General features: G+C 41.7%; 1 protein-coding gene across 6 annotated transcripts in view; it reads left to right on the top strand.

Annotated features, from left to right (window-relative positions):
* LOC143299379 (gelsolin-like protein 2) overlaps positions 1–22,334 on the top strand; it is a 41,039-nt gene extending 18,705 nt beyond the window's left edge. For 5 of the 6 annotated variants that reach the window (XM_076612544.1, XM_076612549.1, XM_076612546.1 and 2 more), the window contains exons 6-14: positions 916–987; positions 2,320–2,450; positions 3,660–3,771; positions 5,189–5,299; positions 7,656–7,739; positions 14,256–14,347; positions 14,875–14,947; positions 15,692–15,787; positions 19,157–22,334. In XM_076612544.1, the coding sequence (XP_076468659.1) occupies positions 916–987; positions 2,320–2,450; positions 3,660–3,771; positions 5,189–5,299; positions 7,656–7,739; positions 14,256–14,347; positions 14,875–14,947; positions 15,692–15,787; positions 19,157–19,252 (867 nt within the window). In that variant the 3' untranslated portion in view covers positions 19,253–22,334. Of the gene's footprint in view, positions 1–915; positions 988–2,319; positions 2,451–3,659; positions 3,772–5,188; positions 5,300–7,655; positions 7,740–14,255; positions 14,348–14,874; positions 14,948–15,691; positions 15,788–16,690; positions 16,906–19,156 lie in introns of those variants that run through there. The other variant, XM_076612550.1, reaches the window with a different exon arrangement.
* The last annotated feature ends 5,266 nt before the right edge of the window (positions 22,335–27,600 follow it).

Genomic DNA, 27,600 nt, shown 5'->3' with positions numbered 1-27,600 from the left:
TATGTGTAGACCTGCTGGTGCCTGAACCCCCTTCGTGTGTATATGCAAGCAGAAGATCAAATACGCACGTTAAAGATCCTGTAATCCGTGTCAGCGTTTGGTGGGTTATGGAAAACAAGAACATACCCAGCATGCACACCCCCGAAAACGGAGTATGGCTGCCTTCATAGCGGGGTAAAAAACGGTCATACATGTAAAAGCCCACTCGTATACATATGAGTGAATGTGGGAGTTGCAGCCCATGAACGCAAAAAAAAAAAAAAAAAAAAAAAAAAAAAAAAAAAAGTGAAAGACAGACTCCTACAGCTGTGCTGCTTGTGTATTTTAATTAAATATTATCAGAACTACCTTCCTTCAAACAAGATTTGTATTAGATTTGTCTCTTTTAAACAATATGTGGATATTAGAATTACTATTCTTTAAAACAAAGCCATCTTCTTCGAACTCTAAATTCCAGGGACATGCTACAAATGTGATTATCAGTGATATATGAATAACAGTTGATTCAAATTAAATTTATTTATTTTAGTTTTACATTTATTTGCTTATTTATCATCGTTGTTGTCTCTTTTTTTTTACTTATTTATTTCTTTATTATTATTATTATTACTACTACTTTTTTTTAATATTATATTCATTTATTTATTTATTTATGTACGCTTATAGTTGACTTCATCAAATTTTTGCACCTTATACATATTATTAGTAGTGGTAGTAGTTATCTTTTATGTATTTATCTATTATTTAATCACCCCTTATTTATTTATTTATTTTTTCTCAAGGCCTGACTAAGCGCGTTGGGTTACGCTGCTGGTCAGGCATCTGCTTGGCAGATGTGGTGTAGCGTATATGGATTTGTCCGAATGCAGTGACGCCTCCTTGAGCTACTGAAACTGAAACTGATTCAAATTGCAGACCTACAAGGATGAAGAGTCAGAAGAACTTTACCATGATGTCCATTTCTGGATTGGCAAAAACAGCACTCAGGTAAAATGATACTTTTTTGCTCCACCAGTGCTAAGAGCATTTGCTATAAATTTCTGATTATTTAATTTTTTTATGTGGACGGAATATTGAAAATTAAGATTTTTTTTTCTTATAATGTTTTTGTTTCAAAATGATAGATGGTAAGATATTAAACAATAGTTTCAAACCATGAAGTGGAAACTAAAACCTTGATAGGCGTGATTTCAAAATGTGTTTGTGTCTTCAGCCCTTTCAGAAAAGCATGATAATTAAAAGACAGTGGTGCAGAGTTTTGAACCAGTCTTGTACAAATTTGATTTATTGTTTTGATATGTTTAGTTAGACATTATTGATAATGTGGATTCAACTATCCGATGGAAAGAATTGTTTCAAAGTTGCACTTTTGAAGTGGTTTGATATAGTTGACCCAAATTACCTTTTCATCCACCTGCAAAATGTGAATGCTGGTAGGATTTTGAATGAAAAATTAATGTTAGTTTAACTCATTTTGGGTGTTTTATCATTACAACTCCTCCCATTCAGGAGCAGCAGACAGACAACACAATTCCTAATAAAATGTTACACCTCTTGCTTTTAAAACCAAAATTCAGTTCCTCATATAATAACCTTTTTTTTTTCAACTTAATCTTCAAAACGTTCATACATATTTTTGAGAAAAGAAAAAAATCACAACAGGGTTCTGTTCAATGGTTACCTGAATAAGAACAAGCAAAAGAAAAGTGTCTGGAGTTTTACTTCAGTAAGTGACAAATTGTTGCAGAAGTGAGTGACAGTAAATTATAGGACTGGAAAGAAATTGAATGAATACAAATTTTAAGAAAATGATTGATAATCTGCAAAATCCAGTAGTTAATGTGTTTTTTTCTTATCTTAGAAAATAACTAAATTAATCATTTCTTTTTTGTTTGTTTTGTTTTGTTTTTATTTCAAGATATATAAATGAACACTATAATGCTTTATCTGTTTTACAGTCCATGGGAGACAATTAGATATTTAGAACTCTTTAAGTGTTTGCTGGTTATCTGCTCATCTACCACCCCCTTATTATTTACAGGTGAAAAAAAAATGTAACAGTGACATTTACTATAGTCGCAGTTACAGTAATTATAATGATTGGTGATATTAATTTCTAACATTGCCAAAGACTATGAACACAGTTACTGACAATTACAGTCAGCTGCAATGGTGTGAAATAGTAATGATACTTTCTGATATACAATGACAGGTTTAGTTTAAAAAAACAACAACCAATAATAATGATAAGGAATAACATTGATTTCTAATTTCATCCATCATCACCAACGACATGATAATGGTGATGACAACGTACAGGATGAGTATGGAACAGCCGCCTACAAGACGGTGGAACTGGACACGCTTCTGGACGACAAACCGGTGCAACACCGAGAGGTCCAGGGACATGAGAGCTCTCTCTTCAAGTCCTACTTCAAGAATGGCATTCAGTAAGATTGGGTTAACTCACTCAGTACGGCCAGTCCTCTCTTCTCCTCTACACAGACCCCTCGGATGTCCAGTGGGTGTCTGAATGACCCAACCTTTAGCTTCCGTCGTCAGAATTGTGGTATTCTCTGTCAACATTCACCTCTTCAGTATAAGAGCCTTCCGCTTGCAATATTTTGATGGTGGTAATTGGGGTGAAACGCTGTTAATGTCGTCCCTTTCGCCGTTCGTATGGAGAGAGTTAATTCAAGGAGTTTGTAGCAGAATGATAAGACGCTCTTCTGCCAATACAGACCCCATTAGGGTCTGGGTTTGAATCCCTCTGTGACGCTTTCTTCCAGGTTTGATTGGAAAATCAAACTGAGCGTTTAAGTCATGTGGATGAGACGATAAACCAAGGTTCTGCGAGGAGCACGCACTTGGCGCACTGAAAAAGAACCCAAGGCAACGAGAGTGTTGTCCTCTGGCAAAATTCTGTAGAAGAAATCCACTCTGATTGGTACACAAATGTATAGGCATGCACTGAAGGCCTGACAAAGTGCGCTAGGTTATGCTGCTGGTCAGGCATCTGCCCAGCAGATGTGGTGTATCGTATATGGATTTGTCTGAACGCAGTGATGCCTCCTTGAGAAACTGAAACTGAAATTGAAACTCAGTTAAGTTTTAACATTGTCATTGAGTATTAGTGCAGTTACGTCCTGCTTCAAGACCGGCATCCAGTAAGATCCAGTTAATTTCTATCATTGCCAATGGGTTTTGGTGCAGTTACTTACAATTCAGTAAGGCATGATTTGAACACAAAATAAGCAACTACAACCAAAATAAGTAAACGAACCCCCCAGTATTTCCAGGGGTATGATTGACAGCAGCCATACGCTGTCAAATTATTACCAACTCTTACCTTCAGGCAAACGTTTCTGTGTCCCAAAATTTAAAACAAACAGAACCTAATGCAGCTTTATTCCAACCTCAGTGCAGCTGTTAAACAGCGATAAATGAATAATTGATAATCAGATCTGTGATAAGAAATGTATACCAGAGTGTGTGTTTGTGGAATGTAACAAACAAATGTGTGTATGTGTGTGTGTGCTTGTGTGCTTACAAACGGACAAACAAACGTGTGTGTGCTTAAAAAGAAACAAAGACGTGTGTGTGTGTGTGTGTGTGTGTGTGTGTGTGTGTGCTAACAAACGTGTGTGTGTGTGTGTCAGGACTATGGAGGGAGGGGCGGAGACAGGTTTCCGCAGAGTCCCCAAGGAGGAGTACATACCTCGCCTGATGCGCTTCGCCAAGGACAGCCATGGTCACATCGTCGTCCGTGAGGTGCGTGTCTGAAAACACGATGCGATACGATATGGATACTTTTGTAGTGCCTATCTCTCTGAGAACACGATATGATATGGATACTTATGTAGTGCCTATCTCTCTGAGAACACGATACGATATGATATGGATACTTATATAGTTCCTATCTCTCTGAGAACACGATATGATATGGATACTTATGTAGTGCCTATCTCTCTGAGAACACGATACGATATGATATGGATACTTATATAGTTCCTATCTCTCCGAGAACACGATACGATATGATATGGATACTGATATAGTGCCTATCTCTCCGAGAACACGATGCGATATGATATGGATACTTATGTAGTGCCTATCTCTCCGAGAACATGATACGATATGATATGGATACTGATATAGTGCCTATCTGTTTGAGAACACGATACGATATGATATGGATACTTATATAGTTCCTATCTGTCTGAAAATACGATATGATATGGATACTTATATAGTGCCTATCTGTTTGAGAACACGATACGATATGATATAGATACTTATATAGTGCCTATCTGTCTGAAAACACCATGCGATATGATATGGATACTTATATAGTGCCTATCTGTTTGAGAACTCGATACGATATGATATGGATACTTATATAGTGCCTATCTGTTTGAGAACACGATACAATATGATATGGATACTTATATAGTGCTTGTCTGTCTGAAAACATGATACGATATGACGTAGATACTTAGGTAGAGACTACCTGCTTTAAAACAAGACACAATATATGATATGATATGACATGGATACTTATATAGTGCATATCTGTCTGAAAACATGATGCGATATGATATGATATGGGAAGTTATATTGTGCATATCTGTCTGAAAACATGATGTGATATATGGATGGTTACATAGTGCCTATCTGTCTGAAAACATGATGTGATATGATATGGATGGTTACATAGTGCCTATCTGTCTTAAAACATGATGCGATATGATATGGATGGATATATAGTGCCTATCTGTCTTAAAACAAGATATGATATGATATGATATGCCTACTTATATTGTGCCTGTAGAATTCTGCAGAATTTTGCCAGGGGGGCAACACTTCTGTTGCCGTGGGTTCTTCTTCATTGTGCCAAGTAACTACCTGCTGTACGCAGGACCTTCGCTTACCATCTCATCTGAATGACTAGGTGCTCACATCTCCAGTCAAATACATATACACACATGCACCCCCCTCCTCCTACACACACAAACACACACACACACACACACACACACACACACACACACACACACACACATACACATCAGTAAAAAAAAACCAAAAAAAAACCCAGGCCTTATATACCTTATTTATTTACTTATCTGTTTACATGAATATTTTTACATGGTTTATTTTATTCATTCAACATGGATTCAACATTCAGATTCCTCGGGCTCGCAGCTTAGTGACGTCTGGTGATGTGTTCATCTTGGACGCTGGGCCCACTTTGTACCAGTTCAACGGCTCCTCCTGTAGCCCAATGGAGAAATCCAAGGTAGGGATCTGTCAGTATGTTTGTTTGTTTTTTTAATTGTTTTTTTTTAATGTTATTGAATGATAAGTAATAATAAGAAAATGTACAGAAGAAAAGAAAAAAGAAAAAAAAAAAAGTCACATACATACAATCACTTGTTACTGATCGGATTTAATATTATTTTTAAATATTTTTTTTTATCATTAAACAATAGTTATTAAACAAAACAGAAAAAAGTCCCACACATATAGATACGCATATCACTGATATATATACATATATATATATATCTATATATCTATATCTATATATATATATATATATATATATATATATTCAGTTCATTTCAGTTCAAAATACTTAATTATCTGCTTTAACCAAAAACAGAAAATTTTCTTTAGGCTCACTTAAAATAAACAACTGTGTATGTTTTGCGTGTGTGTCCGTGCGTGTGCATGCATCGTTTTGTGCGTGCGCACCCGTGTGGTGCCTGCGTGTTGAACGTGTGTGCGCGCGCACGTGTGTGTACATTTCAATCATTATAAAAAGGAGAATATTCAGTAAGATAATAATAACATTTAAAAAGACAAATGCTCATCAACAGATAAAACCGAAAAACGAATGAGCATCAGGCACACCCTTCCTTGATCACAGCGTACATATGAACTATCATGTTGAAAGAAAACATTTAGGTAAGAAAACAAAAATTACATTTTAAGATAAAGTGAAACATTTCTATGATATAAAAGGGAAATATTCAGTAAGATATATATATATATATATATATAACACAATTAAGATACAAATAAAGAAAAAGGAAAGAAAAAGATAAGAGGAAGTAGAGGGCAACACAGAAGAAGAAGAAGTAGAAGAAGAGGAGATTAGAAAAGAGAGAGGTACTCTTGAAAGTAAATCCAAAGATTTAAATCTGGACAGCACACCACACACCTGAAGAGCTCATCGGATGATGCTGGATGTGATGTTAGTGGAATGAATAACCTATGCAAGCCCCTGAAGGCGAAAACAGAGAAAACAGAATTTGCAAGGAATGTAATATGGGTACTGTTGGGGATGAATTTCATTTTGTTTTAGAATTTCCCCAAATTACTGTAATTCGAAATAAATTGATACCAAATGATTATAAATCACATATGTCAATGTTCGGTTTATGCAATTTATTCAGTGCTGGGAAGAAAACACAATCTAAGTAAATTCATAAAACTTGGAAAGGGTGTGTAACTTTGGTTGCATCTAAAACATACTTGTCAGTATGTTTGATTTGCTTTGTTGCAAATCATTATCATTAGCATGTGCGTGTGTGTGTGTGTGTTCATGGGTGTGCATTTTTGCATGTTTCGGAGACATCATTGGACTGAAGTTGTGATTCAGTGAGTATGTATTGTCATTGTATCCTTCACACCTCAAAAGGGGCAAAAGGATTAAAATTTTTTCGAATTATTTTCCATGAAAGAAGGGGATGAAGCATCAAGAACCAATCTTGATTTAACTTTTAACCTTAAGAACTGATCAGAGCTGCACATCAGTTCTTTATGGAAAACAAAGTTTTCTGGGCTTGGATTTAGAATTCACACTGACGGACGCAATAGCTGAGTGTTTAAAGCGCTGGACTATCAATCTGAGGGTCCCATGTTCAAATCTCGGTAACAGCGCCCAGCGAGTAAAGGGTGGAGATTTTTTCTGATCTCCCAGGTCAACCATATGTGCAGGCCTGCTTGTGCCTGAACCCCCTGTGCACGTTCTGGATACTGTAATTCATGTCAGCATACAGTGGGTTGTGGAAACAAGAACATACCCAGCATGCACACCCCTGAAAACGGAGTATGGCTGCTGGTCATACACGTAAAAGCCCACTGGTGTACGTACAAGTGAATGCGGGAGTTGCAGCCCACGAATGAAGAAGAAGAAGAAGATGATAATTCACACTCTGTATAAATATTAGTATCTTCTTCTTCTCCCACAAGTTTGTGAAGAGTCATAGGGGCGCCGCACGGAAGAACTGTTCACCAGATTACTCCAGGTCTGTCGGCTGTGTGTCAAAGCCTGGGTCTCTGTCAGTATTCTCTATTATATATTGGTACAGAAGTTTGTGTGTGTGTGTGTGTGTGTGTGTGTGTGTGTGTGAGAGAGAGAGAGAGAGAGAGAACGACAGTACTACTGTTTTTTTTTGTTTTGTTTTTTTAACATTTTCAGTAATTACCTCAGTTCTTTCTACAAGGAGCAGAGCCCAGGAAATCAAGAGAGTATGATATTCTTGTGTGTGTGTGTGTGTGTGTGTGTGTGTGTGTGTGTGTGTTTGTGAGTGTGTGTGTAGATAGATAGATATCAGTATTGAATGTCATCATGTTGATGTGTTCAGGCCATGGAGTACATTGGCAAAATCAAAGAGAAGAGAGGAGAAGCAGAATCGATCGTGCTGGATGAAGCTGACACCAGGCCCTCCGTGAGTAGTCACATGACATTTGTATTTGTATTTCTTTTTATCACAACAGATTTCTCTGTGTGAAACTCGGGCTGCTCTCCCCAGGGAGAGCGCGTCGTTACACTACAGCGCCACCCATTTTTTTGTATTTTTTCCTGCATGCAGTTTGAGTTGTTTTTCCTGTCGAAGTGGATTTTTCTACAGAATTTTGCCAGGAACAACCCTTTTGTTGCCATGGGTTCTTTTACGTGCGCTAAGTGCATGCTGCACATGGGACCTCGGTTTATCGTCTCATCCGAATGACTAGCATCCAGACCACCACTCAAGGTCTAGTGGATGGGGAGAAAATATCGGGCGGCCGAGCCGTGATTTCGAACCAGCGCCGCGCTCAGATTCTCTCGCTTCCTAGGCGGACGCATTACCTCTAGGCCATCAATCCACTGACATTAGTTTCATCACTAATCTGAACAGAAAATGGAATGCAACAACAATTTTTTTTTTCGTTTTTGCGTTGTTTGTGTCTCCGTTCACTGATTTGAACAGAAAACAGAATGCAGTTAAGATTGTTCATGTTTGCATTGTATTTTATACAAAATGTAAAAAGTAAGAAAAATATAAGTTCATATGATTAATTGTTAATTAATAATGTTTCAAGGCATGCATATAATGGTGTAACCAATCAGCCATGTGTTTCAGAATCAACATGTAAGAATGCATGAGTATGAGAATTTTCGTTTACAAAAATGCATATGCTAAAACCAAACTGTTCATCAATTTTTGGGTAGTGTGTGTGTATGTGTGTGTGTGTGTGCATTAGAGAGAGAGAGAGAGGGGGGGGGGTGGAGTGAGAGGAGAGAGAGAGAGAATAAATGCAAACTAGATTGGACTTAAACCATATTTATGGGTTCTTTTTAATGTTGTGCATCCGTATTTGCTGCTACTTTTTCTGAACGGTACACTTGGAACAACCTCTTTGGCTTCATCAAATCCCTGCACTCCACTCTTCTGAGTCTGGCCTTAGTACCTACCTTGTTCCTAAACAACACCCCTCTTAGTACCTACCTCTGCCCTAAACAGCACCCCCTTTTAGCACCCCTCTTAGTACCCACCTCATCCCTAAACAGCACCCCCACTTAGTACCTACCATTTTCCAAAAGAGCACCCCACTTAGTACCCACCTCGTTGCTAACAGTTAGTACCCACCTCGTTGCTAAACAACACCCCTCCTAATACCTACCTCTTTCTTAGACAGCACCCCACTAAGTACCCACCTCGTTGCTAAACACCCCTCCTAGTACCTACCTCTTTCTTAAACAGAACCCCACTTAGTACCCACCTCGTTGCTAAACAACACCCCACTTGGTACCCACCTCTGTCCTAAACAGCACCCCTCTTAGTACCTACCTCGTTCCTAAACAACACTCCTCTTAGTACCTACCTCTGCCCTAAACAGCACCCCCTTTTAGCACCCCTCTTACTACCCACTTCAGTCCTAAACAGCACCCCCACTTAGTACCTACCATTTTCCAAAAGAGCACCCCACTTAGTACCCACCTCATCCCTAAACAGCACCCCCACTTAGTACCTACCATTTTCCAAAAGAGCACCCCACTTAGTACCCACCTCGTTCCTAAACAACACCCCACTTAGTACCCACCTTGTTCCTAAACAACACCCCTCTTAGTCCTAATCACCCCTCTTAACCACCCTCTTAAACCCCACCCTCTTTCCTAAACACACCCTCTTAGTACCACCTCTTTCCTAAACACCCCTATAGCACCCTCTCTCTACACCTACCTTTCAAAACACCCCACCCCGTCTAAAACCTTAGTACCCTTCTAACCACCCCTCTTAGCACCTATTAGTACACCTGTCTAACACTTAGCCCCACACACTTTACCCGTCTAAAGCACCCTCTTATACCACTCCTAAACACCCCCTTCACCCTACCACTTCTAAACGACCCTTTACCCACCTTCTAAACAGCCCTTACCTTTTCTAACAGCACCTTTGCAACCCTTCCTAAACAGCCCTAGTCCCACTTCCTAACACACCAGTACCACCTTTTCCACGCACCCTCTTACTCTCTTTCTAACCATCTTATACCACTTCTAAAAGCACCCTGATACCTTAAACAGCACTTAACTTTACCCCCTTAGTAACTTCTAAAGATTGACTTTTTAACGCCCCTTACCACCTCCAAACGCCCCCTCACCCAACCCCCTGACCCTTTACCCTATACCTTCTAACACTTGCTTTCAACAACACCCCTTTCCACTTCTAACACACCTTAGACCTTCTAACACCTCTAACCACCTTTTACACCCCTTTATCCCTGTCCTAAACAGCACCTTGTCACCTTCTAACAGCACCTTAGTACCACTGTCCAACAGCACCCTAACCTTCCCACCCTCACCTCTTTCTACACCCTTAGAATACTCTTCTAACAGACTTAGCATTTCCTAAGACTAACAAAACTCTTCCTCCTCTTAGATAGTAACATTAAACTGAATACTTTTAACACTTGTCCTCCACACCCCCTAGACCACCCGCCAACACCGAACACCTTCTTAACCCCTATACCATCTTTAAACAGCAATTTGTACATCATCTAACACCTTGACCTACTTTTCTAAAGCCCCTGACACTGTCCTAAACACACCCCTAGACCATTTCCTAACAGCACCCCTTTAGATTGCCATCTTCTAAACCACCTTTAGTAACCCTTGTTCCAACGTTTAGTACACCTGTTCCTAACAGCACCCCTCTTAGACCCCACCTGCCTAAGCACCCTCTTAGTACCACCTTCCTAAACAGCACCCTTTTAGCACCCCCTTAGTACCCACTTTTCCTAACAGCACCCTCTTTACCCACCTTTTCCTAAACAGCACCCCTTTGACCCCTCTTTCTAAACAGCACCCCTTTAGCCTACCTTCCTAAACAGCACCTCTTAGTACCACCTTTTCCTAAACAGCACCCCTTTAGACCACCTTTTCCTAAACAGCACCCTCTTAGTACCTCTCTTTCAAACAGCACCTCTTAGTACCACCTTCTAAAACACCCCCTTGACCTACCTCTTTCTAACACACCCCCTTAGTACCACCTTCCAAACACACCCCTTAGTACCACCTCGTCCTAAAAGCCCTTGACTACCTTTCTTAAACAGAACGTACCTACCCCTCTTGAACCTACCTCTTTCTTAAACAGCACCCCACTTAGTACCCACCTCTGTCCTAAACAGCATCCCTCTTAGTACCTACCTCTTTCCTAAACAGCACCTCCTTTTAGCACCCCTCTTAGTACCCACCTGTCCTAAACAGCACTCCTCTTAGTACCCACCTTGTTCCTAAACAGCACCCCTCTTAGTACCCACCTTGTTCCTAAACAGCACCCCTCTTAGTACCTGCCCCAGTCCTAAACAGAACCTCCTTTTAGCACCCCTCTTAGTACCCACCTGTCCTAAACAGCACTCCTCTTAGTACCCACCTTGTTCCTAAACAGCACCCCTCTTAGTACCCACCTTGTTCCTAAACAGCACCCCTCTTAGTACCCACCTTGTTCCTAAACAGCACCCCTCTTAGTACCTGCCTCTTTCCTAAACAGCACCTCCTTTTAGAACCCCTCTTAGTACCCACCTGTCCTAAACAGCACTCCTCTTAGTACCCACCTTGTTCCTAAACAGCACCCCTCTTAGTACCCACCTTGTTCCTAAACAGCACCCCTCTTAGTACCTGCCTCTTTCCTAAACAGCACTCCTCTTAGTACCTATCACTTTCTTAAACAGCACCCCACTTAGTACCTACCTCTTTCCTAAACAGCACCCCTCTTAGTACCTACCTCGTTCCTAAACAACACTCCTCTTAGTACCTACCTCTGCCCTAAACAGCACCCCCTTTTAGCACCCCTCTTACTACCCACTTCAGTCCTAAACAGCACCCCCACTTAGTACCTACCATTTTCCAAAAGAGCACCCCACTTAGTACCCACCTCATCCCTAAACAGCACCCCCACTTAGTACCTACCATTTTCCAAAAGAGCACCCCACTTAGTACCCACCTCGTTCCTAAACAACACCCCACTTAGTACCCACCTCGTTCCTAAACAACACCCCTCTTAGTGCCAACCTCTTTCTTAAACAACACCCCTCTTAGTAACCACCTCTGTCCTAAACAGAACCCCACTTAGTACCCACCTCTGTCCTAAGCAGCACCCCTCTTAGTACCCACCTGTCCTAAACAGCACCCCTCTTAGTACCTACCTCTTTCCTAAACAGCACCCCCTTTTAGCACCCCACTTAGTACCCACTTCTGTCCTAAACAGCACTCCTCTTAGTACCCACCTCTTTCCTAAACAGCACCCCTCTTAGCACCTACCTCTTTCCTAAACAGCACCCCTCTTAGCACCTACCTCTTTCCTAAACAGCACCCCTCTTAGTACCCACCTCTTTCCTAAACAGCACCCCTCTTAGTACCTACCTCTTTCCTAAACAGCATCCCTCTTAGTACCTACCTCTTTCCTAAACAGCACCCCTCTTAGTACCCACCTCAGTCCTAAATAGCACCCCTCTTGAACCTACCTCTTTCTTAAACAGCACCCCACTTAGTACCCACCTCTGTCCTAAACAGCACCCCTCTTAGTACCCACCTCAGTCCTAAATAGCACCCCTCTTGAACCTACCTCTTTCTTAAACAGCACCCCACTTAGTACCTACCTCTTTCCTAAACAGCACCCCTCTTAGTACCCACCTCAGTCCTAAATAGCACCCCTCTTGAACCTACCTCTTTCTTAAACAGCACCCCACTTAGTACCCACCTCTGTCCTAAACAGCATCCCTCTTAGTACCTACCTCTTTCCTAAACAGCACCTCCTTTTAGCACCCCTCTTAGTACCCACCTGTCCTAAACAGCACTCCTCTTAGTACCCACCTTGTTCCTAAACAGCACCCCTCTTAGTACCCACCTTGTTCCTAAACAGCACCCCTCTTAGTACCTGCCCCAGTCCTAAACAGAACCTCCTTTTAGCACCCCTCTTAGTACCCACCTGTCCTAAACAGCACTCCTCTTAGTACCCACCTTGTTCCTAAACAGCACTCCTCTTAGTACCCACCTTGTTCCTAAACAGCACCCCTCTTAGTACCCACCTTGTTCCTAAACAGCACCCCTCTTAGTACCTGCCTCTTTCCTAAACAGCACCTCCTTTTAGAACCCCTCTTAGTACCCACCTGTCCTAAACAGCACTCCTCTTAGTACCCACCTTGTTCCGAAACAGCACCCCTCTTAGTACCCACCTTGTTCCTAAACAGCACCCCTCTTAGTACCCACCTCTGTCCTAAACAGCACTCCTCTTAGTACCTATCACTTTCTTAAACAGCACCCCACTTAGTACCTACCTCTTTCCTAAACAGCACCCCTCTTAGTACCAACCTTATTCCTAAACAGCACCCCTCTTAGTACCTACCTCTGTCCTAAACAGCACCCCCTTTTGGCACCCTTCTTAGTACCCACTTCTGTCCTAAACAGCACCCCCTTTTAGCACCCCTCATACTACCCACCTCTGTCCTAAACAGCACCCCCTTTTAGCACCCCTCTTACTACCCACCTCTGTCCTAAACAGCACCCCCTTTTAGCACCCCTCTTACTACCCACTTCTGTCCTAAACAGCACCCCCTTTTAGCACCCCTCATACTACCCACTTCAGTCCTAAACAGCACCCCCTTTTAGCACCCCTCATACTACCCACCTCTGTCCTAAACAGCACCCCCTTTTAGCACCCCTCTTACTACCCACTTCTGTCCTAAACAGCACCCCCTTTTAGCACCCCTCTTACTACCCACCTCTGTCCTAAACAGCACCCTCTTAGTACCCACCTGTGTCCTAAACAGCACCCCTTTTGGCACCCCTCTTAGTACCCACCTCTGTCCTAAACAGCACCCCTCTTAGTACCCACCTCTGTCCTAAACAGCACCCCAGCTCCCCCCCACGCCTCCTCCTTGTCTGCAGTTTCTCTAGCTCTCTGCTTACAGGTATTTGTAAGTTGTATCTTTCATTCCTCAGAATCATGTGTGTGTGAGTGAATGACTGGTGTGTAGGTGCTTTGACTTGTTCTCTGTACAAGATATAGCACTAAAAAAATTCTTCTTCTTCCTCTTCTTCTTGGCAGTTGTAGTAGTAGTAGTAGTAGTAGTAATCATAAGTGATATAAAACTAGAAATACATTTTTCAAGTCATTCTGATTCTGATCCCAATTACATCACGCACGCACGCACGCACGCATGCACGCACGCACGCACGCGCGCGCGCACACGCGCGCACACACACACGCGCACACACACTTTCTTAGTGATTCCTTACCATGTTATTACATATTCTTTTAGATATAACGTACAGAGGCAATTTTTTGTTGGTTTAGATATCGGATGTGTATACAAAGATGAATTAAAGTAAGATGTACATAAATAAAGCCAGATGTCACTTGTACACACACACACACACACACACACACACACACACACAACTAAAAATATTGTCTTCATGACAGCATGACTTCTTCAAACTGTTGGATGAGGAGGTTGATGACGATGGCAATGCCTCTGACGATGAAGACGGTGACTGCAACAAGTTGTTGTTCAGGTAAACATCATTCTGTTGTCACTTTGTGGTGGTTGTAGTTATTATGTGTCCTGAACAGTAGCCAAGCAGCTTTGACCGCAGTAGGTGCTAACTTGAACAACACACAGGTCCTATCACGGGTGGATTATTCGTAAAATAAATGTCTTTTTACATTGATAAACACATAACACACATAAATATATAGATATCACAGTCCCTTTGACTATGTAAGCCAGCTGCTTTTAGAAAAAAGAATTTAAATGTCTCTGATCCCACAAATTTTCTGCTGTTAAAAGTGTAATCTATTGACGATAATGATGGTGAATTTGGAAAATGTTGAAGAGATATTAAGTGAACAAACAGATATTTCCCCATTTGGTTCATATTCATCTTGTAGAAATATTAAAATGAACAGTCAATCGCTGCATAATGATTTATATGAGACTGCTTATTTGTATGTGTGCAGATGTGTGCGGACATGAAAAATAATGTTATTTTCACAACATGTATCTTTTGATTAAAAAAAAAAATTTCCTGCTTGTTTCCAGGGTCAATACAGACACAAGAGACTATGAAGAGGTGAAAGAAGGGGACGTGACTATTGATGATTTCAAGTCAGATGTGAGTATTTGAAAGCAACAACAGCGGTGATTCCGCATTATCTGCTTCTCAACTTCCAAAGGACCATGCTCTGATTATGGCATCAGTTAACTCACTCAGTACGGCCAGTCCTCTCTTCTCCTCTACACAGACCCCTCGGATGTCCAGTGGGTGTCTGAATGACCCAACCTTTAGCTTCCGTCGTCAGAATTGTGGTATTCTTTGTCAACATTCACGTTTTCAGTATAAGAGCCTTCCGCTTGCAATAATTTGATGATGGTAATTGGGGTGAAACGCTGTTAACGTCGTCTCTTTCGCCGTTCGTATGGAAAGAGTTAAGCCGCTGTTTTTTTTTTCAAGCAAGTACAATCAGTAGGCCCTTAAAGTTGACTGTTGGGTGCAATAGCCGAGTGGTACTCATATATCAAATGAAAAATCTGTTTACATAACATGTGTAAAAAACTGTATACATGTATCTAAATCCAAGTGCATGTAGCTGTGTTTATGAGTAAATGTGTACACATATTTTATGCTTTTTTTTTTTGTCGTGTATGTGCACTATTTCGCGAATGTATTTGAGTATGTCCCTGTTCATCAGTATTTCTTCTTCTTTTTTTTTTTTTCTTTTTTTTTTTAATTGACTTTTTTTTTTGTCTTGCCATGAGGGGATGGATGTGAAAGAGTACATGCTTGCTTATTTTGCTAAAAAAAAAAAAAAAAAAGAAGAAGATAAGAAACTATGGTTTGCTGTATTGTACGATTCAGGACGTGTTCATCTACGACTCTGGGGACACGGTGTTTGTGTGGGTGGGGGGTTCAGCTTCCTCCCAAGAGAAGAAGAATGGTCTGCCTCTTGGTCATGTGAGTAGAATTTTAGGACTTTGTTTTTATTCTTTAGTGTGTGTGTGTGTTGTGTGTGTGTGTGTGTTTGGTTGTGTGTGTGTGTGTGTGTGTGTGTGTGTTTGGTTGTGTGTGTTTGTTTTTTTGTGTGTGTGCTTGTGTATGTGTGTGTGTGTGTGTGTGCTTGTGTGTGTGTGTAAGTGTGTGTGCTTCTGTGTGTGTGTGTGGGCTTGTGTGTGTGTGTGTGTTGTGTTGTGTGTGTAAGTGTGTGTGTGTGTGTCTTTGTGTGTGTGTGTGTGTGTTGTGTTGTGTTGTGTGTGTAAGTGTGTGTGTGTGTGTGTGTGTAAGTGTGTGTGCTTTGTGTGTGTGTGCTTGTGTGTGTGTGTGTGTAAGTGTGTGTGCTTCTGTGTGTGTGTGTGGGCTTGTGTGTGTGCGTGTGTGTGTATGTGTATGTGTGTTGTGAGGTGTATATGTGTGTGAGGATTTATGCATTGCAGGGGAAAGGCGCTCATACATAAGTTTTCCTTTTTCCAACAGCGATTACCAGTCATGATGATTAACATATTCAACTTTATCAGATTCTTATGACTTCACTGTTTCTTTGAATTAAAGCAGTTCAGATTATTTAATATAAAAAAAAAAGAAAAAAAAAAGAATTAACCTTGTAAAAAATGTTTAAAAGATAACTTCTTTTTTAAAATATTTTTTTCCCTTTTTTATGTTTTTGATTCTGATGAAATTACATAAGTGTTCATGTCAAAGAGTATACTGATCATTACTTCAGACATTTATTTCTTTAAAACTTGTGAAAAAAAAAAAAAAATTTTTTTCCTTATTACGAGATAGTTTTAAGTGTTGGTGGTGTTGAAGTGCATGCTGATCATTTGTTTCCGCTGACGTTTCTTTCTTTCACACTCTATGCAGACGTACTTGTGCGAGAGCGGGCAGCCTTGGCGTTCCATCAGTGTGTTGAAAGAGGGACAGAAGTGCAAGCAGTTCTCTTCTGCCCTGGCCGCTTGAGTTTGGAGGAAGATGTCTGTGTTTCTCACGTCTGTGACAAAATTACTGTGGTGTTTCTCACGTCTCTGTGACAAAATTACTGTGGTGTTTTTCACGTCTGTGTGATGATGTCTGTGTTTCTCACGTCTGTGACAAGATTACTGTGGTGTTTTTCATGTCTGTGATGAGGTCTGTGTTTCTCATGTCTGTGACAAAATGACTGTGGTGTTTTTCACGTCTGTGTGATGTCTGTGTTGTTTCCCTGCGGTCTGTGACAAACCGTTCTGTGGTGTTTTCTCATGTCTGTGACAAAACATCTGTGGCGTATCCCACACTTGTGACACAGTGTATGTGGTTTTTCTCCTGTCAGTGTGACAGTTTCCTGTGGTGCGTCTTCCTTTGTGTTGGCCATTTGTCGGTCCTTTCCTTGCGGTGTTGCGTTCTTGCTCTTTCTAACGTGTCGGGAGCGGCCCTCCAGAGTGATGGAACAGCTGTCAGTGATTGGTTTGTGCGGTCAGTCAGCTGTGCTTGTTATCGGCCTCCAGCTTCTGTGTCCGTCATCTTTTGGCTAGGTTGCTTTGTGACCTTATCTGTATGCAGTCAGGTATCGAAATTTTATGCTTTTGCATGTATATGTCGTACTTGTTTGTTCTGCTTTCATCTTTTCAGCTTAGTGACAATTTTGTGTTGTGTTTTTTTATGTATTACTACTGTCTTTGTTCTGGTTTTGTTTGTAAAAATTGAAATTTCAGGTTAGTGAACTAATGCTTTGCTGTGGTCGGGTGTTTGTTTGTTGTTTTTTTTGTTCCATTGCAGGGAGAATTTGTTCCACATGGCTGTTGTGCTTTGGTTTTTCTTCTCATGACTAACTTTCCTCTTTGTGGCTTCTGATTTAGAATTTTATCGCTGTTGCAGCTGGTGTATCATCAGTTACTAATCCCGAACACAGATATTTTAGACTGCTATGGGGACATTGACATGTAGTGAATATATCTGGTCCTTGCATGCCAAAGAATTGCACTGTGTACTTCTTCAGCCCCACATGTGTAGATGCTTTGCAGGTATTCATGTCTGAAGACAAAAGTGTATGGTATGTGTTTGCACTTAATCCTTCAAGGTCATTGAGTTATGCTGCTGGTCAGGCATCTGCTTAGCAGATGTGGTGGAGCATATATGGAGTTGTTTGAACGCAGTGACGCCTCCTAGAGATACTGATACTTAATCCTTTATGATTCATGCTTTTCTTGAAGCAGGTCATACTCCTCAACATAATTTGCAAACATGTTTTTAGATCATTCTTTTTTTCTTCCTTTTTTTTTTTTTTTTTTTTGTATTGTCATTGAAATGATTTTCTGTACGAATAGCTACAAAATGGGCAAGTGATTAATAGTGTGGGTGTAAGGGATTGGGGTGATTCTTTTCTTTGTTTAGTCATGAATAAAACTATTTAAAAGAAAAAATTAGATTTACAAAATTTCATGAAGTTCTCCACAGTGGCTGTGATAAAAATATGATTATTTTTATAATCACGCTTTCTTTCACACCCAGTTTAAAAAGATGTTATAAGGAAAATAAAAGAACTTTTTTTTTTCCCTACCACATTGGTACATCCAGTATTAGAGATAACCAGATGATGATATGAATACTTATTCAGTGACTATCTTTGGTCAGAGGCCAAGCTTTTAAGCTCCTTACATAGTCATTTACAGAACAAGCTGCCTACCTGGGCAGAGCCAACTGATGGCTGCCACTGGGTACTTCTCATTCATTCCCTGTGTCATTCAGTGCAGTTTCAGTCAAGCACTCGCGCACTCTTACAGACATGTAACATTTTATGCAAATGACCGTTTTGTTTATTTACTACACCTTGTAGGCCAGCCGTACTCCATTTTTTGGGGGTGCGGGTGCATGTTGGGTATTGTTTCCATAACCCACTGAACGCTGAAATGATATGACAGGATCTTTATTTGATCTTCTGCATGCAAAAAGACACAAAGGGGGTTCAACAAGCAGGTCTGCACATATGTTGACGAGGTGCAACAGGGATTGAAGTCCGGAAACCTGGGTGAGAATCCAGCACTCTGAACATGTCATCATACAGTTATTAAAGATAACTATTTCATTACCTGTCATCTATCCTTATCAAGCCCCGCCCACCCTTATCCCCCTTTTTTTTTTCTTATTCATCAAAATAATGTTTCTCTTCTTTTCTTTAACACAGAGACAGGTTGGTTTGGTTGGTTCCTGTTTGTTTTTTCTGTTATTTCACCTTGTATTTTGCACTTTCCAGAGAAATTGGTGACACCGCTGTGCTAACTTAATTCCAGTCTTGATGCAACATTCAGAAGTGATCATGTAGCACGGTGGGCATTGACTGTGTGTGACTAACAGAGCTACCTGACCAAGTCGGGCCGCCCCTGGAGGTCGATTTCCGTGGTGAAGGAGGGCGTCAAGAGCAAGCAGTTCACCTCCGCCCTTGCTGCCTAGCTCCTCCCCCTCTCCACCCCGCCCTCCCTCTCGTCGTCCGCTTAGGCAGTTGACTGCCTGGTGTCACTCGCTTCTTTGTGTACCTCTCGCTGTTAGTGTGGTGAAGGAGAAGAGACTGTTGCTGGGCTTTTAACTTTATTCTTACGGCCTCTTTGCAGACAGGGCGTTGTGCTTTTCAGCCTGAGATTCAAGCTGATTTTTGGTTCTTTTCATTAAGCATTTGGGGAAAATCCTGGTATTTACTGTCGGTTCTGGATCTTGATATGTCTCTGCCTACAAAGCCACACATATCTTGCAGTTGACATTCCGCTTTTAAATGAATTTGTCAACAAAGCCATGTGCAGGTAAATTATAACTTGCGGTCGTGTTTCTGCTTTTAAACTGGTGTGCCTGTGTCCTGTCTGCATATGGCCTCATTTAACAACCCTCTTTCCTTTGCTTTGCTCAGTGTTTTGGGGCAATGGTTGTTCTCATTTTTTTTTACCACAACAAGCAGTCCAGTACTGCTCAAGCTTCCTGCTCAATTTCCTCTGCTTTTTGAAGAGACTTTTGACAAGCATTTTTTATGTATATTAAGGTGTTGCTTCACTTTTTTTTTTTCGTCAACCACACTGCTACGCAACAACTGATGCTTACACTTTGCCTCCGTGACAATGACGGAACCCAAAAGTAGGGTGTGTGAAATTTGCCACCTCTTTTCAGTTCTGTGGGAAGCAGTTGCCTTGGTCGCTGCAGTTTCAGTGCACTGTTGAAACTATGCTTCATACACAAAACGCACAAACATTATCAAAAACACGCTGTCATTTCAAAAACAGTCGGAAAGTTTTGAAACAGCATACAGGCTAAAGCCAACAAGATAAAAGCACAGAGTGAGAATACAACTGATTGAGAAAGGGGAACTGAAAGTGCCCTCTGCAGTACAGATATTTCAGTCCTCATTTGAAGGGAAGCAACTTTGAGTTACAAATAAGTGAGTACCTGGGTGCAATGTGTTTGATGCTGAATACAGAATCTCAATTAGAGAAATTCGTTTATGGTGTAAAACACATGAATAATATGCGAGAATCACAGCCATTCAATGTATAAACGTAAAGACAAAAATGCTCAAATGTCAACGTAGACCAAACTGTACGTACAAAAATCGCAGCAGTCTTTGAATAAAACAGTTTGGCATGGTTTGCATTTCTTGCTGTTTACCTTGGAACTGAAAGAGCTGGCTAGGCATTGCTGGCATTTAACTTAACTTTACACATCTTTTATGATGAATTTTTTCTCTTTTTGTTAATGCTAGATGTCAGTACGCTTCATTCTAACATGCTGGCTTTTGTCATATTTTTGGATTGATATGCGTCTGTTCTGTGTCATTCTTGTGTACGTCTTTTTTCAGTGTACATGCACCTTACTGAGTACGTGTATATATATACACACAATTTTTTTTTTTTTTTAAACAGGACAGGAGGAAATTTTTAACAGCATAGAAATGTTGTGTATGGTGAATTTATGAATATTCTATATTCTTCTATTTTTGGAGAGCTGTATGCATACTTAATTGATGGAGAAAATGTACAAGTGACTGGTCATTTGAAATACTCTATGGTACGAACAAACTGAAAAGACAGTATTGAAACCATTCAAAAGCAATACGTTATGGACACTTTGCTCAAATTTGGACAATACCTTTAGAAAGCTTCGTTTACGTACTTATTCATGACATGCATATATATATATACATACATACTGCAGTGAGATTAAACTTCTCTCTTTCCTTTTGTGTTTTTCTCCTTTCTTTCTGGCTGAGAATTGTTACAAATTTGTTGAATGTGCAATACTGTGTAGCATTCGCTTTTAATTTTCTCGTAGTAGCTTGGCAATAGGTATGGATTTTGAATCATGTTTGTGATTTTACACTGGGTCCAATAATTATATCAACTGTGATCATGACTTTATATGATTGATTCCTGGCAGTCATGTACGATATTGGTAAATATATTTCTTGAAGCTATTCAGAATGCAAGCACACTTTGCGTCATATGATAATCATGGCAGAAACACAAATTTGTTGTTTTCGGACAGTGGCATGTACCTTCACTACAGAACGAACGTCATCGCCTGTTTAAGTTGCTGTGTGCTTCTTTATTTTCTTCCATCTGCAGAGAGTGAACTTACCAGAATAGGAAGCTGTGCGTTCAAAAGTGGTATTTGACATTTTGTTCCCCCCCCCATCCCCCCTTCCCTTTTTTTGAACACATATTCTTAAACCTTGTTAAATGAACAAAAATATTCCAGTCTTCTTTTATACGAGAATGTGATTCTGATTTCAACCAGTTGTACTTGTGCAATAATAGTGCGTGATGCTGTGCCTTATGATTAATGCATATGAATTACTTTTTTTCTTCACATCTACAAGTGATGCTTATTTTATGACACAGAACATCTAAGGTCATCAAAGGGCGATAACTGACCGAAAATGATAAATTTTATTAAGGTTTATATAATTCAGCCATTAAAAGAAGAAAAAAGAGAATGGAGTCAAACTGTGATTTGTTCGGTTTTAAGAGTTATCAGCACTGGTTGCAAACGCACACTATCATATTCCTTTATTACAGAACTGTTATTGTCGATGACTGAATTCGTGGAAAATTTCTAGTCATGATAACAAGACTTCAGTCTTTTCCTTATTTGCTCATACCATATATAACTATGCAGAAAAAAAAAGCATTTTACTTTCATATCTGAGATTTTTCTATACTGAAAAAGAAAAAAAAAAGAAACATGAGACGCTTTTATGTTTTTCTTGTTAAAAGTTATATGTTAGAAACAAAATTAATCTGAGAACAAAATCAGAACTAGTAAATACTCGTGTATAACAAGGCTTTTCTGATTAAAAACTAGTTTTTTCTGTGTACAGTTTTTATGTAGAAACAGTGTATACAATATTTTGTTTCAAAGTCAAATGACTCGTGGAGACATATTCAGCATCTGTTTTTACTTTTCCAAGTAATGTTTTAGCTTAATTCCTTCGTTTCCTATTACCAAATTGTATCCAAGTGTTTGTAACTTCAATAAAATATTTTACACGCAGCGACATTTGTTAGTTTTTTTGTTGCTGCTTCGTTATAGGACTTTTTTGTTTGTCTCTCATGGATGGACATGTATGCTTGCACAAATGGCTGCACTTACTCAAGAAGAATTACGACATCAAGAATATTCAATCCTTTGACCCCTGTTGGAGTGTAGAGGACATAAAGTAAAAACATAGCTATTACACACCCATAACTGAAATGCAAACAACAAATAAATCAGTGAAACTGGTGATCAAAACAGAAAAAAAACAGTGGTCATATCATCTTGTAATCTTTCCTTTTTTGATGAATTTTCCAACTCTCAAACACTCTCCTCCCTGCTTTCAACAAATTGCCAAAACTAAAAACTGATTTTGGACTCAAATGTTTGGGGATGAACTCATTACGAAGCTCTGCAAATTTCAGCCTTCACACTTGAGTCACTGCTTTCCGTTTCAGATGTATGTTGCTGTCTGTGTCTAAGGCGTCGGGATTTTCTCTGCTTGTGTCTGAGCTGTTGAGCATCTTTTTCCTGGCCATCCTCTGATTTTCAGAGTTCAACTCCAAGTGGCAGCAAAAGGTTGCGGTGCAGAGTCCTTTTTCTCCCTACACCATCTTCTCGCTGCACAACAAAGACTGGTATGTCCCTGTTCGGTTTCTGGAGGACTTTGTACACCTCTTCCTCCCATTTGTCAGCAAGTTTATGCTTGCCGTCAAATGCGACCACCCTGACCAGAACACGGTCACCTACTTCCACAGCTGCACCTCTTGACTTCATGTCATAACTCCTCTTTTGCTTCTCTCTTGCTCTCTGTGCTGCTTCTGAAGCCAAGTTGAATGACGTCTGTAGCCGTGTCCGCAGGGCATCAGCATACTTGCTTGAAAATCCTCCTGACTCCTCATGGTGTCCCAAACCAAAAGTGAGGTCCACTGGTAGGTTAGGGTCACGCCCAAACATGAGTGCATATGGTGAGAAGCCTGTAGATTCATGTATGGTGCAGTTGTACGCGTGAACCAATGTGGCGATGTACTTCTTCCAGTCAGATTTCTGGTGTGGCTCCAATGTCCCCAGCATGTCAAGAAGTGTTCGATTGAAGCGTTCACACATTCCATTGCCCATAGGGTGGTATGGTGTTGTGCGTGACTTCTGACATTCTGTCACTTGGCAGAGCTCTTGAATAGTCCTACTTTCGAAGTTCGCCCCTTGGTCTGAATGCAGTCGCTGTGGGATACCATAATGAATCATGAAGTTGTCGTAGATGGCTTGTGCTGTTGTCTTTGCTGTTTGGTTCTTCGTTGGAACGACAACTGCATAGCGTGTGAAGTGGTCTGTCAGTACCAGCACATTCTGGAAGCCTCCCTTTGAAGTCTCTAGAGTCAGGTAATCAACATATACCAACTCTAGTGGGTGGGTTGTCACAATGTTAACCAATGGCGCTCTGGCGTTGACTGGCGTTTTGCGGCGTATGCACCTTGGGCACTTCTTGATCCACTCTTCTACGTCGTTTGACATTCCATGCCAGAAGAACCTGTCACGTAGAAGACTCAATGTGCGGTCTCTTCCAGGGTGTCCAACCTTATCATGGAGCTCTTGCAGGACGGTTGGAATGTACTGGGCTGGTAGCACAAGTTGCTTCCTTAACTGCTCGCTGACTTCCACCTCCCGGTACAGCACTCCGTTCACCATCTTCAACTTGTTGGCTATGCGGTGCAGTGTACGATGAGGTCCTTGTGCTGGCATGTGAGAGGGTGGTTCCTTGGTTTTCTCCAGAGACCCAATCCATAGGCCCAACACAGGGTCTTTTTTCTGTGCATCCCTGATGTCCTGATCACTCAGTCTCCCAAGGCTCTGACCCCCGGCACTGAAGTTGTCATCCACCACTTGTGCACTGAGTGACAGACACTCGAGATAGCTCAGCACCCTCTTCTGGCCTCCCTGAGTCTGGTACAGTACCGCCCCTAGTCCACTTATACTTGCATCAGTGTGAACTTCAAAAGGCTGCTCGTAGTCTGGGAATCCCAGAACTGGTGGAGATGTCAACGCATCTTTTAGCTTCTGGAATGCAGTCTCCTCCTCTTGCCCCCATTTCCACCTTACTGGTGCCCTCCTGTCAGCCTTCCTCTTCTTCCTCTTGTTGCCTTTCAGAGGGCTTGGCATGAGGTCGGTCAGTGGCTTGGAAATCTTGGAGAAACCAGGGACAAAGCGACGATAATAGCCCGCAAAACCCAGAAATCGTCGAACATCCTCAGGGCTTTTAGGTGTTGGCCAGTTGCGGACTTTCTCACACTTCTCTGGGTCTGTCTCAATACCCTCAGCTGAAACAATGTGTCCAATGTACTTCACTTTATCCTTACAAAAGGAACATTTCTTGGCGTTCAGTTTAAGGCCATTCTCTGCAAGACGCTGCAGGACTTGCTCGACACGCTCCAAGTGTTCCTCAAAAGTGTCAGAGAAGATGATGATATCATCCAAAAAGACGAGACAGATATGCAGGTGAAGGTCTCCCAGACACTCCTCCATCAGCCTCTGGTAGGTTGCTGGTGCACTGGCCAGTCCCATGGCCATCCTGTTGTACTCAAAAAAACCGAGTGGAGCCACACTGAATGCAGTCCGCTCTTTGTGCTCCTCCACGATCTCTACCTGGTGGTACCCGCTTTTCAAATCAAGGACTGTGAAGTACTTCGCACCCGCAAGTGCGTCTAAGAGCTCCTCGACTTGGGGTAAGGCATAAGAGTCTTTTACTGTCCTGGCATTGAGCTGTCGGAAATCCACGCATTGTCGGAGTGACCCATCTTTCTTCTTCACCCAGACAACGTTTGACCATGGGGAGTGTGAATGACGTATGATTCCACTGTCCAGCATCTGCTGGAGGTGTTCCTTTACCTGGTCGTACATGCCTGGTGGGATTCTTCTGTGTCGTTCCTTAAATGGGATGTCATTGGTGAGCTTTATCTCATGTTCCACACGTGACGTTCTCCCAATGTCTGTTGTGTCTTTGGCAAAGTTCTGGTGATGTGTCTCCAACAGTCTCCTTAGCTTGAGCGCTTGTTCCTCAGACAAAGTATCGGCTATCTCAATATGAGCCATAAATGACTCTGAGTCCGTCTCATCTGCACAGTTCACTGCTGCCCGCTTTACTGGCTGAAGTTCACCAAGAATAGTGCGTGGAGGGATGACAACAGTCTGAGTGGTTGTGTTTGACACATGAACATCAATGAAGCCATTTTTCTTTCCTTGGTAGTTCACCAATGTAGGCGTGATGTCTACCAGTTCTCCTAGGTCACTGTCATTCATGAGCTGCAGTATGGCACATGTCGGCTCATAGTCCATCGGCTTGTCGACAATGCCAGTCACTATCACCGTGCTGTTGGGCCTCACTACTATGTCTTCCCTCTGAGCACTGCGTACCAACCCCAGTCGATTGTTGTTCCTCTGGAGTTCTTTGTCACGCAGGACCATGCATCTGAATGAGAGGTACCATGGTGTGTGCAGCTTCCCGAGCTGTAGAAATCGACAACCATGACGCTCACGACTCAGGTGAAGAAAGTGTGCCAAGACATTTGTGCCTATCAGGAGAGGTACTGTGTTATTGTATCGGCTGTCAGGTACTACAAGCAAAATACATTCCTGTGTGCAACCCTCCGCTACTCCCGCACCTCTTGCTGAAATCTGAGCAATAATGTAGCCTCTGTATGGAAGGAGCTCTCCATCTGCGCATTCTATATGGAGCACGTGTTGTAATGGCTGAAGGCGGAGATGAGAGAGGCGAGTTTTGTAGAAATGCTCACTGACCGTGGACACTGTTGAGCCAGTATCCAGTAGAGCTGCAGTTGTCTTTCCTTCAATTTCCACACTCACTTCATTGCTATCCCCAATCATCGTTGACTCGGTTGGGCGTTGGCGGTTGGAAGGGTCTGCTGGCTGCCCCTGCTGGCAAACCCCTGTCCATTTAAAGGATGTGATGGTAGCATCTGCACTCTACACCCCTTTTTGATGTGTCCCAGTTGGCCACAGCGATAGCACTTCACTTCACGCTGTGGCGGAGTCCCTTGACCAGTTGATCGTGACTGTCCATATATGCTTTGGTTCCTTATACTCTGATTTGGCTGCTGACGTGGGTCTGGTTGGGTATGTTTGGTTGAACTCAGCTGCGCTTTCAGCTGCCTTAACTCAGCTCTCAGAGCTTGGAGTTCTGTTCGTCCACTGACTGGACTACCTTAGCCTCTGCCTTCTTGGGGTTTGAGTCCAGTTCGAGCTCCCTGAGGACGCGTCTGAGGTCATCAAAATCTTTGATTGTGTCATACTTGTGCCCAGACCTGTCTTTCAGATCTTGCCGCAGTCCATCCCAGAACTTGGATCATAGAGCTTCGCGTGATTCCTCCTCTGTAAGCTTGCTGGTCTTCATTGCCCGTGTCCACAGGTCCTCTATTCTACATCCCCATGCAGATACTGTTTCAGTTTTATCCTGGTGAGCTGAGTAAAAAGATGCCATCAGGGTCTCCTTGGCCTGGACTACACCATAGATACTTTCAAACTTGGAAAGGAGCTCTGAAAGGCTTGCAGTGGTTCCAAGTCGCATTGCCACTCTGGCAGCCTCCCCCCAAAGCGATCGTCGGACTGCCTCTAGCACCACATGCTCTTTGTGGTCCTCGGCCTCGAGACATTCCACCTCATAACGCCACAAGTCGTAAGTTGTATCTGTTTCCTTTGCTGACACGCCACTGAAAACAGAGATGCGGGGCATCCTCTGAGGCCAAACAACTTGTGGTTCCTTCTTCTGCTGCGCAGAGTCTTCACTAGCCGAAGAGGCCCCTGGGGTAGAATCTTCCTGGAGTGAGGCAGTGTATGCCAACATCCAGGCCTTCAGGTCTTCTTTTGTATCCGCCTTGGGTGCTGCTCCCAAGCTCCTAAACGAGGCGATCAGTCGCTTTTCTTCTTCCGTGATATCCATGTTCTTGGATTTGAGAGTGTTAATGAACCTGGCCCCAAGGTAATGGATAGCCAATTATAACTAATGTGAAATCAATAGTAATTTGTATGACACTGACAGTATGAGGAGTGTGTCAACAACAGCAGCATCCACAGTGAGCATGAGCACTTAACTGTAAGTATGCAAGTAAAAAAAATTAACACCCCAATAAATTAGGAGTCTATGGATACAAGTTGTCACACTATAGTATAATAGTTTTCAACTGCTTTTCACTATACCACAAAAAAGAATGTCAACGTGTTAAGTGAGTATCACTGCACTTTGCTTCAACCTTGGTGCAAAGTCAGAAAAAAAA

Source organism: Babylonia areolata, chromosome 25, assembly GCF_041734735.1.
Source record: "Babylonia areolata isolate BAREFJ2019XMU chromosome 25, ASM4173473v1, whole genome shotgun sequence".
Classification (NCBI taxonomy): Eukaryota; Metazoa; Mollusca; class Gastropoda; order Neogastropoda; family Buccinidae; genus Babylonia; species Babylonia areolata.
The sequence above is the reverse complement of the archived record's forward strand: the minus strand, read 5'-3'. Positions and strand labels throughout refer to the sequence as shown.